The sequence below is a fragment of the Triticum aestivum genome, chromosome 5A (assembly GCF_018294505.1).
Source record: "Triticum aestivum cultivar Chinese Spring chromosome 5A, IWGSC CS RefSeq v2.1, whole genome shotgun sequence".
NCBI lineage: Eukaryota > Viridiplantae > Streptophyta > Magnoliopsida > Poales > Poaceae > Triticum > Triticum aestivum.
In genome coordinates this window covers 7,643,017-7,655,999 of record NC_057806.1, presented here as the reverse complement: position 1 = coordinate 7,655,999, position 12,983 = coordinate 7,643,017, and the positions used below count along the sequence as shown (strand labels likewise).

Below are 12,983 nucleotides of genomic sequence, written 5' to 3'. Positions count from 1 at the left end.
GTCCATCTGCTCGCTATATCTGGCCGCCGAGGTAGGGTTTTGTTTGCTACTGTGTGCGCCTCGCCTCCGATCGGTAGATACTGGGGCTTAATAATCAATTCCTCGGGTTCCTTGGGGATTAGGGTTTCGCTTGTGATTTAGGTTGGAATTAATGCGATGCTGGGGCTTAATTAGTTCCTCGGGTTCAATTCGGAGATGTCAATTTTGCTTGTGATTTAGGTTGGATGTGATGCTTGAGATTCTCTCGTTGCAGCCAACTTGGGGATTTCTAAACCCCTTTCTTAAGGATCAGTGCCGATTTCTTCCTGATTTGGGAATTGGGACTAGTACAATCTTGCCATGATTGATGATGATTCATGTTCCTAACTAATTAGAAGCGCCTCCTCTTTTTGTTGTGTGGAATGAAGAGATTGCAGAGGAGCCAGATGAGCACGGGTTCCTTGGACGTGTCAATTTTGTTTGTGATTGATTCCAATCTGTTAGTAGGTTGGAATGAGATGCTTGGGCTTCTCTCTTTGCACCAACTTGGGGATTTCTGAACCCCTTTCTTAAGGATCAGTGATGATTCCTTCATGGTTTGGGAATTGGGACTAGTACAATCTTGCCATGGTTTGTGGTGATTCATGTTCTTAACTAACAGTGCCTCCTCTTTTTGTTATGTGGAATGAAGAGGTTGCAAAGGAGCTGGACAAGCACGGGCATGGGATCCCCGCGACAGTGGCCAACACGACCTTCCATGGCGTGAACGCGCTGCACGCTGCCAGTGGCCTTGGCAGGCTGCCGGTCTACCAGTATCTCATCGAGGAGGTCAATATGGTGGAGATCGACAAGCCTGATGCCCAGGGTAATTCGTTCGCCCATTTCCGGTCCTAATGTATATATAGTTTTTATGGCTTGATCATAAACTTCACCTGGATCATAATGCTAGGCCATACACCGGTGGAGCATGCCCTCACCGAAGGCCACCTTCCTGCCGTCAGGTACCTTCTTGATCGTGGAGCTGATCTGCATCAGCGCCATAAAGATGGAACCATGTCTACTCTTCTTCATTCAGCTGCAGCTCTTGGTATCAAGCGGATCTTAATTTCGTTTTCAATTTCCTTTACTGTATGCTCATAGTCTTGACTACTCCCCTGCTCCCTTGTTTCGTGCTGGACGTTTTTCTCTATGAGAATTGTTTTGTGCTGGGCCTTGTTTTGCCAAGATCTCAGCTAACCTAATATAAGCAATTTTCCTATTGCCATAAATTAAAACAAACCTCATCTTATTTGCTTCTAATGCCTGTCAGCGTCTGAACAGGGGTCAATCATTGTAAGTTTAAAGATAGTCGTCACATTAATTTGAATTCCCTGCTCGATGATATGTAAAATATCCATGTGTCATGTATTGCTACAAATCTTGTTAGGCATTATATTTATCCTTATAGTCTGGATCTTCTCTTAGGATATATGTTTCAGATTTTATTTTTGTCTTAGCCATCTAATCTAGTTTCCCAAGATATGTTTGCTTACTTCATATGGTATATATGCAAGTTTATCTGGGTATCTCTTTCATACATTATTTTGTGTATGATTACCATCTTAATTCTTATGGTAGCTGTTTATGGTAATTTGTTCTGTATGTCTGTTCAGGGAAATGTGAACGAACAATTGCTTTCCATCAATAGTTATTGAAACGATTTTGCCCAAAACTGTTCTGTTCATAAACTGTTATCACCTTAAATTAGTTTTCTTCTTTTCTTCAGGGCACTCTGAAATAGTAAAGTTTCTTCTTTCTAGAGAGGCTGATATTGATGCTCTATCATTTTTTGGGACACCACTCTCTGTTGCTGCTCTTAGAGGACATGCTAGCACGGTCAAGATCCTTTTGCAGCACAATGCAGATGTAATATTCAAAATCTTTGTTGATCTGTTGGCTTTTTACTCCAATTCTTTCGCTTGCTGCCTTTTTGTTACGTTCTCCAATTGAACCATGCAAGTGTGACTTAGTTATCCGTTTGGTTTGCAACCGCACTTCTGGCAAGATTCCATTCCTACTACTTGGTTGCCAACTTGCCATAAATCACTCATTTTCTATCATTAATTAGTCATGCTCGGCTAAAAGTGTGTCAAATATTGCCAACCTTTGTAACCAAACCAAACAGGCCCTGCTTGTAGCTGTTAATGTGTGAATTAGACCAGGCATGCATGATGGGACCAGTGACCCACACAAAAACTCTGAAAGTTCAGTGGGAGCAAAGGGAGATATAACTGTATAAGGCTATACCTTTAGAAAAGAAGTACCCCAACGATCCATATTAATTGTCGCTGATTTAGTAAAATCAGCGATAATTAATATGGATCGGAGGGAGTATCAGATAAGCTATTTTTTCCTTACAAGCTCCATCTTCACATTTTGGCATTAAAATAAGTTGTTTATTTATGTTTTCCAGCCTAACAAGGGTACTCGTCGGTATGGACCTTTAGGGATGGCAATAGGTATATCATCTGTGTCCTGTGTGAAGCTATTGATTCAGGTATAGTATCCTATGCTTATACTGTAGTAGGAATGTACATATAGTATCCTCTGCTTATTTGTTTCTATAGACTGACGTTTGATTCAATCATGTCTGTATCAACGACTTGAAAACCATATAATTAGCTTTTCTTTTATTCGTGCATCTCATAGGGTGGAGCTAATGTGAGCGGCGGTAGTCCTTGTGATATTCCTTTGGTTGCGGCTGCAGAAAAGGGCTTAACTGAAGTTATTAAGTGCCTGTTGGAAGCTGGTGCAAATCCAAATGTCCCTGACACGGTGAGAATGCACTCTTTGTCACATTTCTGTGTCTTGCTTGGCTTTGTAGTTTCAGTAGACTCGTCTATACTTACATGCATTAAATGTGCGAGTTATGCAGCAAGTACATCTACATGATGCTATCTGTGTAATGCAAAAATAAAGGGCTCCTGCAAAGTTACCCTTTTTTGTGTGCATAAGCTTGTTAATGTTTTGTATTTTGGCCGTTTTGGTGTCTCTTTATTAATTTAGTCAGGTAGTGAATCAATATGGTTTGCCTGGATCGCCTGTATCGCCTCGAGACCATTGCTTATTTTCTGATGTTGAATAGCTTTTGTAAACCTTTCCCTGTTCCTCCACAGTTTGGTAGATTGCCAATAGAGTTGGCTGCTGAATATGGCACACAGGAAGATGTTGAGATTCTCTTTCCTTTCACCTCTCCCATTCCAACTGTGACAAATTGGAGCGTTGATGGAATCATTAGTCATGTGGAGATGGAAATCAAACAGCTTGGGGTATGGCACTGTAGCGTATTTTGTTGCACACCTACGCCAATTTTGGTCCATGTTAATTCTGTGAGGAATGTCGGCTTTGATGTTTAACTGAAACTTCATAGGTCAAGCAGTGCCCAAGTATAGTTTCTGCTTCCATATTCGTCAAATGCGCATGTGTTTCCTTGCACCTTCTTTGCTTCCTGAAAACTCATTTTATTTAAATGATGTTTTATTGGTTATTTAATTTTCTCAAGTGGTAATTGATCAAGTCTAATTTTGTCAAAAAATTACAGGTGTACCAATTTTCTTAAAGAGCTCTTTGTTGCTTCATTTCCTGTCTGCATAGCAAAGAGAGCTGGATTTTCAAATCTTTGCATTGATTAAAACTGTTTCCTGTATCCATCCACTTCACCTCAACATCTTTGCTACTCCCTCCGTCCCATAATATAAGAGCGTTTTGGACACTAATGTAGTGTCAAAAACGCTCTTATATTATGGGACGGAGGGAGTATATTATACTGTTTCTCCCTCACACGCATCAGACCTTTTTATATGTGTACATCTGATTCAAATTATTATGAGTTGCCCAGGATGACAATTTTGTGAAAAAGAGGGTGTCTGACCTGAAACAACAAGCAGATGAAGCATTTAGGAAGCAGGATTATCTGAATGCATCAGTGTTCTACACGCAGGTACATTCTCAAACTTTTTTCCCCTGTGTTGACTAAAGGCACATCCATGAAACATGTTCCTCCATTACAATTTGGTTGGTTTATCATTAGCATTAATTGACCTTGGCAATGTGTACAACTTAACCAGCTATCTAGTAATGCTATCACATCAACCTGTTGAAAGACTATTGACTAGCGCGCACAGCTGGTCGCATATATGCAGTGTTTGGTGAACTGTGTAGATTGGACAGGTTTCACGCGTAGAGCTAGTGATAACAAAAAATGGCGATAGCTATGTTATAAAAAATAAAATAAAATAAGCTCCTCTTTTAGCCCTGAATTCATTGCGAGGAATTTCAGGTGGGAGTTTCTCTTTTATCTCGGTTCAACTTTTCAGTCCATGTGTACCTGTGGGCCAAATGAAAAACTATTGGTGTATAATAAACTGAGCAGCATTCCTGGAAATGAAATGTGGCAACAACAATGTTTTTTTTTGACTGCTTTATCTGCTGCAGGCACTGAGGATGGATAACTTCGACGCTAGATTGTTGTCAAACCGGAGTCTTTGCTGGGCTCGCATGGGTCATGGAGAATGGGCTTATGATGATGCAGATAAATGCCAGGAGCTTTGCCCAAAGTGGGCCAAGTCACACTATCGGCTTGGAGTAGCTCTTATGTGTATGAAGGTCCGTGCCATAGAAGAGTTGACTCTGGAAATTCCCGTTGTTCCTTTGATATCTAGTATTACTACTTTGTATCTGATCCTGCAGTGTGCTTGCCTTCCTTAGGAATATGACGGTGCTCATCACTCCCTCTCGCGCGCTTTACAGCTGGATCCGGAAAGCCAAGAGATTATGAAATTACTCTTGTATGATATTCACCTTTCATCTTGTTCTTTCTCTAGTAACACTAGATCAACACTGTCAGCTTGGTGTCGGAATCATTGGTAGAATTTGATTGTTTCTTTAACATGGTCTAATCGAATAATTCTTGCAGGGAGGTGATTGAACTGAAGTGATCAAGCCCTGCATACCAACAACATCGCGCACAGAATGGGAAGCTTTTCTGTTTTGTGTGTTCTCAGACAAAAAAAAAATGCAGGACTTTAAATCGTGCGATGCAACTCATGGGTTGTAGCGGGAGCTTAGAGCAGAACAGTTTACTGGCTACCTATTTTTAGCTTTCTGGAACTTAATCACCTGTTTGTATAGAGGGGTCACAGCGGACGATGAATTGGCTAATTATGCTAGAGTGCAATGTTTGACAGTAGATCGATATATTTTGCATTGCCAGTTCCCATTATGTCTGCAGGGAACATGCTACAGATCCTCTCTTTTGCTGACAGATGAAAGTGTCATAGCTTGTTGCGTAGGGTAAATCGGTGCAAAAATGCACGACCAGTTATCATTTACCAATGTGTACTACTATTACTACTACGCAATCAAAGTAAATGCTGTTACAAAATCATTCCGAAGATGCGGTTGCTCGAATCGTTGATCGGTCTGGTACTAGATTTTTTTTCCAGGAAAGTCTGGTACTAGATTGATGGTCTGAAAATGTGACGCTGACACATAGAGGAGCGGTGGAATTGTGGGTATGATCACCTGGAAATCCAACAGACACAAGAGGCAGGCAATGGTAAGATGGTTTGCTTACCAGGCTGTATGTTCAACCATCAGTACACTTTGCACTACGGGCGCCCCTATGTCTCGCTTGTAGCGGGACCTAGGGAACAATCGCGTGAAGGGGAGCCCCAGGCGCACGGGAGGCCATATCCTCATTTTTTTTCTGTTTGCTTTTCAACTTTTCAGTTTTTGTATTTTGCTTTATCTTTTTACCTCTTTTTATACTTTCAAATATTCTAAATATATATTAAAACAAATACTCTACAATAAATATTTGGAAAATGCTAAATGTGCATAAAGAAAATGTTTATCATGCATACAGAAAAACACAATGTGTATGAAAAAAAATTGATCATGTATTATAAGAATGTTTAATCAAGCATTTAAAAAAATATTGAACAAGTATTTGAAAAATGTTAATCAAGCATTTGAAAATGTTAAATGTGTATAGAAAAATGTTGACCATGTATTAAGAAATGATGAAACAGTTTGATCATGTTTTTTTAAACTAGCAAAAAGGCATGTGCGTTGCAATGGGATAATAAAATTGTTGTCTTCAAATCAAGTTTCAAATATTCGCTCTCCATGTATACACATGTATTTGAATATCTGTGCACCAAGCGTCGCGCATGCGGATGTTAGAACGCCTCCATTCTAACATACTCACAATGGATAGATGTTGGATTTGATCCTTGATGTTGTATTTTTTTAGTACATCCTCGATGCGTGTATGAGAAGGAAAAGAAAAGGCAAGTCTCACGATGGATTAAAAAATGAAGGACCCTATGACGTACAAATAATTCAACTTTATGGGTAATCTGAAGGAACGTATGACGTACGAACAATTAACAAAGAGTTTTTTTTACACTTACGGGTGGCATGGTGGTTAATTTACTTCAACTCTATGAACAGTTTAGGGTAGGTGGACGGACTAAAAAAATCAGAGAAATGCACCATCCTTTATTATTAGGTATAAATTTAGTCAAGAATTATCAAAAATGTCGAACGATTATTTGAAAAATGTTAATCAGGAATTTGAAAAATGTTAAACGTGTATAGAAACAATGTTGACCATGTTTAAAAAATATTAATCTTGTATTTAAAAATGTTAATCAAGCATTTTTTAGATGTATAAAAAATGTTAATCTTATATTTGAAAAATGTTAACCAAGCATTTGAAAAATGTAATATGTATATAAAAATGTTGACTATGTATTAAAAAATGTTAAAGTTGTATTAAATTTTTTTAAAATATAGATATATATATAGGAAATGTATATAGAAAAACAATGAATACCCAAGAGAAAACAAAAGAAAAGCGATGAAAAACAAGAAAGAAACAAACAAACCTGTAGAAAAAATGAGGAAAAAGAAATAAAATAAAAATTCATTGAAAACCGAAGAAAAGTAGAAAGGAAAAAATTGAGAAGAAAACGATGGTAACAGATGAATAAACAAAAGAAAAGAGAAAAGAAAGAAAAGACCCAATGAAAACCGATTAAGAAACAGAGAATGATGATTAAAAAACAGATAGAAACAGAATCAAGTGAATGAACGAACGAAAAATTATGGAGCTAACAATACCACTCGGCCGGCCCATTACCACGTCGCTTCAGGCGAGCAGACAGTTTGTCTCTTTAGAAGCGAGACATAGCTGCGCCCGGCCATGCCAATGCAAAGTGGTCGCGCTTTTATATAAACTACTCCCTCCGTTCCGAATTATTTGTCACAAGTATGGATATATCTAGATGTATTTTAATTTTAGATAAATTCATTCTTACGACGAGTAATTTGGAACGGAGGAAGTAATTGGTTATAAAATATAGGTGTGCGCATCTCCCGGCAGATGAAATTACCGCGTAAAGCGTGGAAGCATGGCAGGGCAGCAACGACAAAATCATCGTCGAGGAAGACAACACACGACAACGCTCGGCTGCACTAGATGATGATGTGTCGGCGTGATTGTCTTGATACATGCAGCACATATTCCTGGAAGCCAACAATTGAGACAGGGCGGCCTCAGAACAATAACATGTACAATTCAAAGCATGTAGTGCTTGTCACAATAAATGTAGAAGTGCATGCTTTAGCCAATGCAATCAAAAACCGATCTGGTGGTAGAGGCTAGGCAGTACATTATACGTCAACACTCTCCCTCACGTGTGGCTCCCTCAGGCCTAAACGTGGACCGAAAGTGGGCTGCAATTTTAATTGCGCCAGCTGGGTCTTGAACTCAAAACCTCTTGGCTGTGATACCATGTAGAAGTGCATGCTCTAGCCAATGCAACCAAAGACCGATCTGGTGGTAGAGGCTAGGCAGCACATTATACGTCAACAACAAACACGGGAGATATTATTTCACCGGAGCGGAGTGCCTTTTTTCTAAGGAGGCTTATTACTGATAATGCATTTATGGCATTTGAGTGTACTCATTTTATAGACACGAGTAGAATCCGGATAGAAGTTTTTGTGCATATAAGTTAGATTTGTCAATGGCATACGACAGGGTGGATTGGATATTTCTGGAGCGAGTGATGCAACAGTTGGGCTTTGATCATCGATGGGTGAGATGGATAATGGCTTGTGTCACCTCGGTGAGATACACGGTAAAAATTAATGGAGCCCGCTCAGATTCATTCGCACCGTCGCGAGGGCTACGGCAGGGAGATCCTCTTTCATCATTCCTATTTCTTTTTGTTGCGGACAGTCTAGCAGCATTGCTCAAGAAGGAGGCGAGAGAGGCACATATTTCACCTTTGAGAGTGTGTCCCAGAGCACCCGGTATTTCACACTTGTTTTTTGCTGATGATACATTTTTTTTCGTGCAACAGAAGGGGAGGCGCAGCGAATCAAGGGACTACTCGATGTATATGCTAGTGCTATAGGTAGTCCTGGCCATGGGCAGCCCGGCCCGAAAAAGCCTGACCCGGCCTGTCCCGACGCCGCTCCCGAGTCGGGCTCGGGCCTAGATTTTGAGCCCGAAGGCCGGGCCGAGCCGGGCCCGGGCCCATCGTTTTCATGTTTTCCCGAAGGATGGCCCGGCCCGGCCCGAAGCCCGACGGGCTTTTACGTGTTCGGGGCGGGGTTGGGCCCAGAAAACAGGCCCGACGGCCGGGCCGGGCTTCGGGCCCGAAGCTCGGCCCGGCCCGAGGTATGGCCAGGTATAGCTACAGGGCAACTAATTAATCCTCGGAAGTGCTCCATTTTATTTGGTGAACACTGCAGACAAGGTGATAAGGAGGATGTCATACGGGTGCTGGAGGTGCAGAATATTAGTTTCGAGGAGAAATACCTCGGACTCCCTACTCCGAATGGTCGGATGAGCAAGGGCCTGTTTCAGAACATTCAAGAAAAATTCACAAAGAGGTTTGTGATGTGGTGTGATTCGATGGCACGGAGTGGGAGAGAAGTGCTAATTAAATCAATTGCTCAAGCACTTCCGACATATTTAATGAGTGTGTTTAAGTTACCGGCATCAACTTGTGATGATCTAACCCGCATGGTAAGAAACTTTTGGTGGAGGGCTGAAAAAGGTCGACGCAAAACACGTTGACGTGCATGGGAAAAGTTGATCCGGCCAAAGTCACATGGAGGCATGGGATTCCGGGAATTTCACTTATTCAACCAAGCTCTGTTGGCGCGCCAAGCTTGGCAAATACTGACTCAACCGGACAACTTGTGCTCACGAGTTATGAAGGCTAAGTATTTCCCTACTGGGAATCTAGAGGACACAATTTTTCCTTCTAATTCTTCACCAACTTGGCAAGCCATTGCTCACGGGCTTGAACTTCTGAAGCGGGGCATCATTTGGAGGGTGGGCAATGGTCACTCAATACGCATATGGGGAGACCGCTGGATCCCGAATGGTGGCTCTGGTAAACCTATTACCGTGCAGGGCCGGTGTCGTCTGTGGAGAGTGTCCGAGCTGCTGGATGAGCGGGGAGCATGGCGTATGGACCTTCTGCAGCAGTACTTCACCCCTGTGGATGTTGAGCAGATTGTTAAAATTCGAACCTGCACACGTCTAGGAGAGGATGTCCTCGCTTGGGAACCGGAGCGTAATGGTAGCTTCACAGTGCGGAGCGCGTACAGGCTGGCACTTGATGAACGACTACATCCATCTTCAGTCGCGGCGAGTAGAGCACCGGACGGGCGACGAGCCGTCTGGGCTTTTTTATGGAGGTGCCCTGCTCCTTCAAAGGTGCGTGTGTTTGCATGAAGGGTAGCGACAAACTGTCTCCCTACTTGGACAAATAAACATTCTCGCAATTTTGAAATGTCTAACCTTTGTCCTTTGTGTGCCACCGAACCGGAGGACACTTTCCATGCTCTCTGCAGATGCCCCCGAGCAGTTGCCCTATGGCTGTCAATGGCGAAGCAATGGAACATCCCAGATGTCCGACAGCTTGTAAACACAGGGCCGGAGTGGCTCTTCCATGTGCTTGATGACCTGCCAGAGGAGGAGCGCATGTACACACTCATGATGATTTGGTGCTGCTAGCACGTCCGAAACAAGATCGTCCACGACAAACGACCACCACCAGTAGAGGCCTCAACAAGGTTCCTGTCCAGCTATATCAGCTCCTTGCTGGCCCTTCAAGCGGATCCTTGTGGCGATCATGTCAAAGGCAAGATGGTGGCTGCCCCCCAGGTCAAGAGGAAGCAAGTAGCGCATGTGTACCAAGCAAACGAGCAGACATTCAGATGGGAGGCGCCGTCGGCCGGCTGGGCGGCGCTCAACATCGACGGCTCCTTCTCTGACAAAGACGGGAGTGCTGGGGCAGGTATGGTTCTCAGGGATGAACATGGAGCTATCATCTTCTCTTCTAGCCGAGAGTTACGGCATTGTGTGTGTCCCCGTTGGAGTCTTTTTTAGAGAAAAGGCCAGAGCCCGACTTTATAAATAAAGCCACATGGCAGCGTCACGAGACCAAACAGGAAAGAGACCAGTTAACGAGGAGAACGCACACAGCGCACGGAATGAAAAGTATATAAGAGTAGCCAAGGAAGGATGGATACAGGCAACTGCCATACACGGCGCGCAGGCCGAAAAGGAGTGAGACCTAAACTCCGCAAACAGCACCACCAGGATTAGACGACAGGATCCTGTTCGGAGATGTGAGATGCCGAAGCCCGGATTTTGTCGATGAGCAGGTCCAGGGCATCCCGATCAACCTCCTTAGTCAATGATCTCCACTGCTGCAATAATATACATGATTTGAAAAGAACGTCAGCAGGCTTAGATGGGAAGATATGCTCAATAGTAAATTTGTTCCTAATGGTCCACAGAGCCCAACATAAGGCACCCAGGCCAACCCAAAACACCCTTTTGGTGACCCCAACCAAAGCTTTGGCTAGGGTTCGAATATCGGACAAAGAGGAGGGGTTCCAAGAGACCTGAAGCCAAGATCTGACACAACACCAAAACAGCTTGGCCAGCACGCAATTGAAAAAGATGTGATCAGAGTTCTCCAAGGCCCCACATAGATGACAGAAATCCGAGCCAGGCCCATTGCGCTTTTTAATCTGGTCAGCAGCCGGCAGGCGACCATGAAAGGCTTGCCAAAGGAAAATTTTAATCTTAGGAGGAACTTTGGACTTCCAAACACAAGAGAATCTGGTCGAAGGCGTACCACCAATAAGTCTAGAATAAAGCGACTTGACCGTAAATCTACCTGAGGCCGAATGAGGCCAGACTACAGAATCGGCCGACTCCGAGAGCACAGGGAAGAGGGCAGAGAGACTTTGCCAATCTTCCAACTCTTCAGGAGACAGGGCCCGACGAAAGGCCAGATCCCAGTTATTAGCCGCCACCTCCGCGATGGAGATACCCGGATTAGGACAGTAAGAGAACAAAACCGGAAAACTCTCAGCGAGGGGGGCATCCCCCGACCACCAGTCCAACCAAAAGCGGACTGCCATCCCATTACCAACATTAAATTTAACATGTTCCAGGAAAATAGGTCTGACTTTGACAAGGGATTTCCAAAATTGAGAGCCGCGCCTCGCGGTGGCAAACAACGGGTTGGAATGTGGGAAGTATTTAGCCTTAAGAATCGAGAACCAAAGCGAGTCAGCCCCACTAGTTAAAATTTTCCACCACCACTTGATAAGCAAACAAATGTTCATCACCCGAGTATTAATAATACCTAACCCCCCCCCACGGTTTTTAGGCTTACACATATGCTGCCACTTGACCAGCCTATATTTCCGTTTGTTATCCGCGGAATTCGAGTAGAAGGCTCCCCTATGTTTGTCGAAGCCAGCATGCACGCTATCCGTAAGAAGATAGAAGCCCATAAGAAACATGGGGAGAGAGGATAAGCAGGAGTTAATTAGAGCAACTTTGCCAGCATTGGTATTATATCTGCCTCTCCAAGGGAGCACCCTATTCCCCACTTTAGCGACCGCCGGAGCGAAATCTTTAGCATGGAGCACGCCAGGAGAGATAGGAAGGCCTAGATATTTAAAGGGAAAGGAACCCAAAGAACAGTTCAGAAGTCTGGCAACCCGTAAGGCTTCTGCCTCATCCACACCCGTCACCAGGACCTCACTTTTAGCGAAATTAATCTTAAGACCCGAAACAGCTTCGAAACACAACATGATGAATTTAAGATTGGCAATGCAGGTGTCATCCAGCTCCACCAAGATAATTGTATCATCCGCATATTGCAAGTGGGAAACACCCTCCGGAAGTAAATGAGAGACCACAGGAGCAATGTGCCCACAACGGGCCGCCCTGGAAAGCATGCACGAGAAGGCGTCGGCCACAAAATTAAAAAGAACAGGGGAAGCAGGATCCCCTTGGCGAAGGCCCCTACCATTGGCGAAGAAATTGCTAACAAAACCATTAACCGAAACGGCAGTGTGGCCACCCGAGACCAACTACATGATACGATGAACATAAGCACCGTCGAAACCTTTAGCAAGAAGGGCCTGCTTGAGGAAGGGCCAGCTAACGGAGTCATAGGCTTTCTCAAAGTCTAGCTTAAGGATAACCGCTTTAGCTCTCCGAGCGTGAAGATCATGAACAATCTCATGAAGGGATAGGATACCATCAAGGATGAAACGCCCTTTGATGAAAGCAGATTGATAAGGACTAATAACTCTATGAGCAACCGGCGACAAACGATTCGCAAAGCCTTTAGCCGGGAATTTGGCGAAGTTGTTAATCAAAGCAATAGGTCGGAATTGGGAAATAACCTCAGCACCCTTAACCTTGGGGATCAGGGTTATCACTGCATAGTTCAGGCGGGAGATATCGACAGTACCAAGACAGAAGCCCTGGATAACATTACAAACCAGCTGCTTCAACTGGGGCCAGAATTTCCGAAAGAAAGGAATAGAGAAGCCGTCTGGCCCAGAAGCAGCATTAGGATTGGCAGTGTTAACAACATCCCAAATTTCCTGATCAGAAAGAG

At 43.5% G+C, this 12,983-nt stretch overlaps 1 protein-coding gene across 2 annotated transcripts in view; it reads left to right on the top strand.

Annotated features, from left to right (window-relative positions):
• Nucleotides 1-5,214, top strand: part of LOC123106309 (ankyrin repeat domain-containing protein 65) — a 5,832-nt gene extending 618 nt beyond the window's left edge. Inside the window, exons 3-12 of one of the 2 annotated variants that reach the window (XM_044528507.1) lie at nucleotides 671-844; nucleotides 929-1,066; nucleotides 1,745-1,884; nucleotides 2,432-2,515; nucleotides 2,668-2,793; nucleotides 3,135-3,287; nucleotides 3,857-3,958; nucleotides 4,453-4,623; nucleotides 4,726-4,805; nucleotides 4,934-5,214. In XM_044528507.1, coding sequence (XP_044384442.1) covers nucleotides 671-844; nucleotides 929-1,066; nucleotides 1,745-1,884; nucleotides 2,432-2,515; nucleotides 2,668-2,793; nucleotides 3,135-3,287; nucleotides 3,857-3,958; nucleotides 4,453-4,623; nucleotides 4,726-4,805; nucleotides 4,934-4,955 — 1,190 coding nt within the window. In that variant the 3' untranslated portion in view covers nucleotides 4,956-5,214. The remainder of the gene's footprint in view (nucleotides 1-670; nucleotides 845-928; nucleotides 1,067-1,744; nucleotides 1,885-2,431; nucleotides 2,516-2,667; nucleotides 2,794-3,134; nucleotides 3,288-3,856; nucleotides 3,959-4,452; nucleotides 4,624-4,725; nucleotides 4,806-4,933) is intronic. The other variant, XM_044528508.1, reaches the window with a different exon arrangement.
• Nucleotides 5,215-12,983: the final 7,769 nt, after the last annotated feature.